The 6,802-nt window shown below is 34.6% G+C and overlaps 2 protein-coding genes across 2 annotated transcripts; both read right to left on the bottom strand.

The window, feature by feature from the left end:
- Positions 1-24: 24 nt before the first annotated feature.
- On the bottom strand, positions 25-1,647 carry LOC106779395 (putative disease resistance RPP13-like protein 1; the record flags this gene model as incomplete). The annotated part of the gene is made up of 2 exons (XM_014667493.1): positions 1,324-1,647; positions 25-519 (listed from the first exon to the last, which is right to left on the bottom strand). Coding segments are annotated over exons 1-2 (819 nt in total), but the record flags the coding sequence as incomplete, so codon positions are not given.
- A 1,446-nt stretch (positions 1,648-3,093) lies between these two features.
- Positions 3,094-6,796, bottom strand: LOC106779394 (putative disease resistance RPP13-like protein 1). The gene is made up of 2 exons (XM_022776563.1): positions 3,543-6,796; positions 3,094-3,350 (listed from the first exon to the last, which is right to left on the bottom strand). Exon 1 carries the CDS (start codon positions 6,714-6,716, stop codon positions 3,588-3,590), a length of 3,129 nt encoding a protein of 1,042 aa, XP_022632284.1. The 5' UTR covers positions 6,717-6,796; the 3' UTR covers positions 3,094-3,350; positions 3,543-3,587.
- Positions 6,797-6,802: the final 6 nt, after the last annotated feature.

Genomic DNA, 6,802 nt, shown 5'->3' with positions numbered 1-6,802 from the left:
TCTTTGTAGGTTTCGGCACCTAACCAATTTAAGTGAACAGAGCTTTGGAAACAAATCAAGTGGAAAGGTTGTAAGAAAGTCACAACCTCCATTAATCTCCATTTCTTCAAGGAAGTTGTAAAGGGTAATGGGAACATTTGTAAGTGGACACGAATAAATTCTCAAGATTTTAAGAGTCGATGGATCCATGTAGTGTTCGTTAATGACAAGTATTTCACAGGAACGAATAATTAGTTTCTTCAAATGAAGAAGTTGTTCTGACAGGCCTTTCATCTTGGGACATTCATTCATAGATAGAGTTTGAAGTCGCGGAAAAGAATCAGTTTTACAATCCCATTCTTCCCATTCTTTCATGTTGTAGAATTCCAATCTTTCCAAGGACTTAAATGAAGAGGATTCGCTCCCATAGAACTCATTACCAATGCTCACTATTCCATCGAGGCCTATAATTTTTAGGGTCTTGAGAGATGACAAAAGTCCAAGGGGAGGCAAACATAAGCAATATTTACAGTCCTTCAACTGTAAGAACACCAAATTAGATAATGAATTATCAAACACCCAGTTTGGAAATTCTGTACCACCATAGTTGTTGATTCCTAAAGTCTCCAATTGTTTGGAAGGTTGTAGATTCTCAAATACTTTCTTTTCTTTCCTTGGATCATCAAGGATGTGGTTCTTATTCCATTTGAACTTCAGTGTCACAAGGTGCGTTTTATTTTTCAAATCCATTATGAATTCTTGATATTTTGCAACTCCTTTATTGATAGCCTTCCATGAAGATTTAGTCCTTCTAGCTGCTTAGTACTGAACTCACTATTTTTATCTACAATAAACGTATTCAGTACTTGAAGATTCTTCAATTCTCCAAAATGTATTGGCATCTTTGTCACTTTTGTTCTTTTCAATTCAAGACAACACAAGTTGGTGAGTTTATGCAAATTTGAGGGAAACTCCTCTAGATTTAAACAATAGTTCAACTTCAATATGAATAAGTTATAGAGCAAACATGTTGAGTCAGGCAGCTTTTGTATCTCAGTGCTCGAAAGATCTAACGAGCGAAGATGTTTAAGATCACCAACTTGTTGGAGTGCAAACAAAGTCCCACATTGAGTGAAAGAAGGATTGGTCAAGGGTTTATATATATATAGATATCTCCAATGGAAAGAGGCCTTTTGGAGTGGTACCAAGAGCAAATCCGTGAGGGCCAATTAAAGATAATTTCTTTGTCAGCATCTCTGCCATAAATAGCACTTTCAACCACCAAAGAAGTGAGTCAGTTTTCTTTTTAAATGAACTGAAAGGGGAATTGAAAAAGTTTGATACCTTATAAGTGAGAGATTGAGATTCAGCTTCCACTTCACATTTGGTGAGTTCATACTTTATTTCATCCAAGAGATCCTCTGCATCAAACACGGCCTCTTTGACAGCAAAAAGCCATGCTTTCACGTGTGGATCTCTGAACTGCTTCTGTTCTGCATCAGCAGCGAGAGAATTGATTGAGTGAAGCATGATGTTCAAATTTGCGAGCAATTTCTCATCAAATTTTCTTCTAAGAAAGAAGTCTACAAATTGAGGTGAAGCCATCTTGTCGAACACAGTCTGGAGAAAAGCCGAAAGAAGAGCACCACCAACAAGTTCTGCTGCCATGCTAGGAGTTAGAAATGGAGTGAATCCAACTGTGTAGTTTGGAAATGTGTAATTTAGTTTTCTTGATCGCAAATATTCTAAGCTTCCACAATGATGGTAAGATTAAGAATGAATGGTTCAAACATTGGATGAGTTTGATTGAGCAATATAATATGTGAGCAGTTTGATATTCATTCAACGGTGGTGATGAATTAACGTGTGGAATTTGGAGTCGTGAGTGAGGGATCTGTGTGGAGAGAATTGAAGCAATAATTGTTGTCTTTTTTATAAGAAGAATGCTGTAATCCATGAATGCACTTCTTATAATAAGAAATAATTAACATCTTTCTTGGTTTACAGTTCTTTAAAACCAAAATTTATATGGGCATAGTAAACTTCAATTGTTTGGATATTCTCTGACTTCAAAATATATAACAAAATTATATTTTATATTATATTCATGCAATGTACTAATTCTTATTCTTTCTTTATTCAATTAATTGGTTATAATGAGATAATTAAGCCAGTTTAGTATATGCAGAAGTCAGTCTTTTAATTAGCCAAGATTTGGTTATTTGTCTTTCTTTTTTCACTTTAGTAACATTTTTTAAATAGAAACAACATTATAAAAATGTTACTATTTTCATCATGTTTGATTGGTAGTACCCATGGGTTAAGAAAATGTTTTGGAAGTAGTATAGAATGGAGTTATGTTTTCCTCATAGAGTAGTTGAAAAAATTTATCTACGCCCAGTGTATGTTCCAAAGTAGCTTTGTTACTATTGTTAGTATTTTGAAGTTGTGAAAGGAATAGTTGATGGAGTAGAGAAAATGTGAAAGTAGTAGTTAACTACTCTACTTTATAGTTATCTTAATTGTGGTAGATGTTTTTTTACATCAAATGATAGAGTACATAGGTATTTATAGACTCATAGATTATTCTAAAAAATACTAATTACAATTTATGTAGAATGTTCTAAATTTTTACCTATGTAAAATGTTCTTATTTTTTCTTTTTATATTAGACTTTTCTACATATTCTAAATTTGTATTACATTTCAATACTTTCATCTTAGAATTTTCTATATTCTTTTAGAATTTACATTACAATTTAATAAGGCAACCATAAAGACACCAAATTTGATAATAAATTATCGAATATCCAACTTATGGATTGACAAGTGTTTGGAAGGTGGTAGATTCTCAAGTATTTTATTTTCTTTTCCTGGATCATCATGGACATGGTTCGAATTCCATCTTAACTCTAGCACCATAAGGTGTTTATTTTTCAAATTTGCTTCCAATGAATTTAAAGGATTCACAATATTTTGCTCCTCCATAATTGATAGCATTCCATGATGATTGAGTTTGAGTCTTCCTAAAAGCCTAGTACTGAATTCACAATTTTTATCGATACAAAACGTATTAATATTTGGTTTTCCTTCAATAAATAGTAGTCTTTCTAAATCTTTGATAATTTGGCATTCTTAGTTAGATTTTTGTTAGAATTTTATATTTGTTTGATTTTAGAATTCTCAGAAAATAAAAGTAAAAAAATAAAATAAAAAATAACAAACGAGTTGCAACTGAGAATTGAATAAAGAGTGTTGACAGCAACAACAGTGGTGCAGAGAATTGGAGTTGAGTAGTTTTGAGCAATCATTGAAACAACTGCTGAACCTCTTAAGTGACTTGTTGCTGCCCATTGAAGGTTTACTCAGAACCTGCTGAACCCACACACATTGGAGATAACATATGTGCAAAGGAGTTAAAAGATAAATGAACTAGAATGAATAAAAAACATCAAAAGAAGGAATTTCAAACTAATAGATCTGATGCCACTCTAATACGAAAAACATAAAAAGAAGGAAGAGTTTGTCGAAGCCATGCAATTAGAATGTGAGAAGAATTAGCACCTCTTAGCATGTGCACATCTAATTTTGAACTTATTCTTCATCTTATTACTTAACTCTCAGATTTTCAATGTGAGCAATCTTTCTCCAATCTTTGCCTTCTGGATTCTGACAACGTTGCTCCAGCAATGGACATCGCCAAATATGAAGAGAAGAGATAGATTTGGGCAGACCCTCCTCAGGTAAGCATTGGAGGTTAGGGCAATCACCAAGTGAGAGGGAGGAGAGGTTATAGAGAACCTTGTAGTCTAGCCTTTTGAGATTTCGGCAATGATTGATACTTAAAGAAGTAAGAGAAGGTGGCAGCAAAACTTCATCGGCAAAAGACTCCACATCAAGATATTCAATAGATAAGCTTCGAATACATGTGTTGACATCCAAGGTCTCTCGTAGGGAGGCGATAAGTTTTAAACTTGAAAGAGATATGTCTTTTATCTTTGATGGCAAACCTCCTTCTGGGAACTTCTCCACATTTCGACAATCAATTATCTCTAGTTCAATAAGAGATGGAAGCAGAATTTTCATGCGTTTTGGCAACAACTTCAAATTCTCCGCTCCTTGAATTTTAATAGTTTGTAGCCACGGTGCAGATAATCCTTCAATGGGAAATGATTCAAATTGAGCACATGCATAAATTGACATTTCCTTGAGATGATTATGAGGGTGCTCTTGTGAAATTCTTTGAAGGTTTTGGCATCCTTTCAGAAAAAGCAGACGGAGCATTGGAAAGAAATTTAACTGAAAGATTGTAAGAGAGTCGCACCCATCATCAATTTTCATTTCTTGAATGAAACCATAATGAGTCATGGGAATATTCACAAGTGGGCATGAACGAATACTCAAGAGTTCAAGCGTTGATGTGTTTATGCTGTGATCACTAATGATGAGGTTATCACATGACTCAATAGATAGTTTCTTTAAATGAAGAAGTTGCTCTGACAGACCTTTCAGCTTGGGACATCGAACAATAGCAAGATGTCGAAGACGTGGAAAAGAAGTAGTTTTACATTCCCATTCTTCCCATTCCTTCATGTTGTAGAATACCAATGTTTCCAACGACATGAATGAAGAAGAGTTGCTCCCATAAAATTCAGCACCAATGCTCACTATTCCATCAAGTCCTACAATATAGAGGACCTTCAGAGATGACAATAGTCCAAGGGGAGGCAAACATAGGCAATATTTACAATCCCTTAATTGTAAGGATACCAAATTTGATAAGGAATTATCGAATACCCAACTTGGGAACTGTGTACCACAATAGCTCCAGATTGAGACATGCTCCAACTGATTAGAAGGTTTTAGATTCTCAAGTACTTTCTTCTCTTTCCTTGGATCATCGGGCATATGATTCGAATTCCACCTTAAATTTAGTTGCACAATGTGTTTATTTTTCAAATTTGCTTCTAATGCATCCAAAGGATTCACAATATTTTGAAGTTCATTAATTGATAGCTTTCCACGAAGATTGAGTCCTCCTAATTGCTTAATATTAATAATCTCAGGATCTCTGTTAACACAAAACGTACTCAGTACATGAAGATTCTTCAACTCTCCAAAATGCATTGGCATCTTTGTCACTTTTGTATCTTCAAATTCCAAGCAACGTAATTTTGTGAGTTTATGCAAATTCCAAGGCAATTCCTTCATATATGAACAATTATTCAACTTCAATATCAGCAAGTTATAGAGCAAACCTACTGAGTCAGGTAGTTTTTGTATCATAGTACCAGAAAGGTCCAATGAATGGAGATGTTTAAGATCACCAATAGAATCGGGGACCTCTTTGAGGTCATAATATCCATTCAAAGATAAGACGCGTAAAAACTTCAACTCGGAGAACAAATCGTGTATAGAAATGTTGAACTTCCAACCAGAATTCATATGTCTGATAGGAACAAATGAGCGCAGTCTTTTAGCATCAGTTAAACTCCCAAAACGATTAAAATATCTTACATCATTGGATGCAAAAGAAAAATGACGGGTTGTTTTGGGAATAGAGTTTCCTTTATCAAATTTCAACCTGAAACAGAAGTCTGCACAAACATATTTTGCCAAATCATTCAGAAGGTCATGCATGAGGAATTTCATTATTAAGGTTGATGGAAGAAAGAAAGACCTCGTTAATAAATCATTGAAATACTGTTCACCAATTTCTTGTACATTCTTGTTCTGTTGAGAATGATGGAGAAAACCTTCGGCCATCCACAACAAAATTAATTCCTTCTTATCAAATTCATAATCTTTTGGAAATAACGCACAATAAGCAAAGCACCTCTTGAGGTGAGAAGGAAGGTGCTGATAACTCAATAAGAGAGCCGGCATAATTTCAATTTCTTTCGGTAACTCCCATAAGTCGCTTTCCAATACGCTTTTCCAATCTAAAATGGATGACTTTGTGCGGAGAAGACTTCCAATTGTTTTTAAAGCAAGAGGTAATCCTTTGCACTTCTCAACTATCCTTCTACCAATCTCTTTTTTCTCATCATTCAATTCAAAATCATTATCTTTTAAAGCTTGTTCTTCAAAAACTTTCCAACATTCCTCTTCTTCTAATTGCTTTAGGCGATGCACTTTAGATCTCATGTTAGAAGCAACTTTCTCATCACGTGTTGTGACAAAAATTCTACTTCCTGGAGCCCCATAGCTAAGAGGAGTTCGCACAGCTTCCCATTCTTCTCGGCTTTCGCTCCAAACATCATCCAAAACAAGAAAAAATTTCTTTCCCGACAATTTTTCTTTCAATCTTCCATGAACCATTTCTAGGTCTTCGCTATCATCTTTGGATTTTGTAATTGCCTCAAGAATTTTTTTTGTTACTGTCAAAATATCAAAATGATCGGAAACACACACCCAAGCTCTTATATCAAATTTAGTCTCCATTTTTGGGTCATTGTATACATGCTGGGCGAGTGTGGTCTTACCCAATCCAGCCATGCCCACTATGGAAAGTATGGATAGATGATTATGATTGTCGGTCTCAGATGTGAGCCAATTAAAGATCATTTCTTTGTCCGTATCTCTACCATAAATAACACTTTCAACAATCAAAGAAGATGATGGCAATTTCTGTGATACTTTACTACCTGATCTATCACCAGAATAAATACTCTCTCTCAAACCAAGAGCACCCTTTTGCTTTGCTAGATATTCTAGTTTTTCTAGGACTTCTTTCATCTCTGATTCAATTTTCTTGTTAAAGGAATTGAAAGTAGAGTTGAAGAAATTTGATACCTTGTAAGTAAAGGTTTGAGGTTCGGATT

This window comes from Vigna radiata, unplaced genomic scaffold, assembly GCF_000741045.1.
Source record: "Vigna radiata var. radiata cultivar VC1973A unplaced genomic scaffold, Vradiata_ver6 scaffold_776, whole genome shotgun sequence".
NCBI lineage: Eukaryota > Viridiplantae > Streptophyta > Magnoliopsida > Fabales > Fabaceae > Vigna > Vigna radiata.
This window is presented reverse-complemented; position numbering and strand designations above follow the sequence as displayed.

Bases quoted from the DNA above. Each gene is read 5' to 3' on its own strand.
- LOC106779394 (XM_022776563.1), bottom strand. From the start codon at position 6,716: ATGAAAGAAGTCCTAGAAAAACTAGAATATCTAGCAAAGCAAAAGGGT.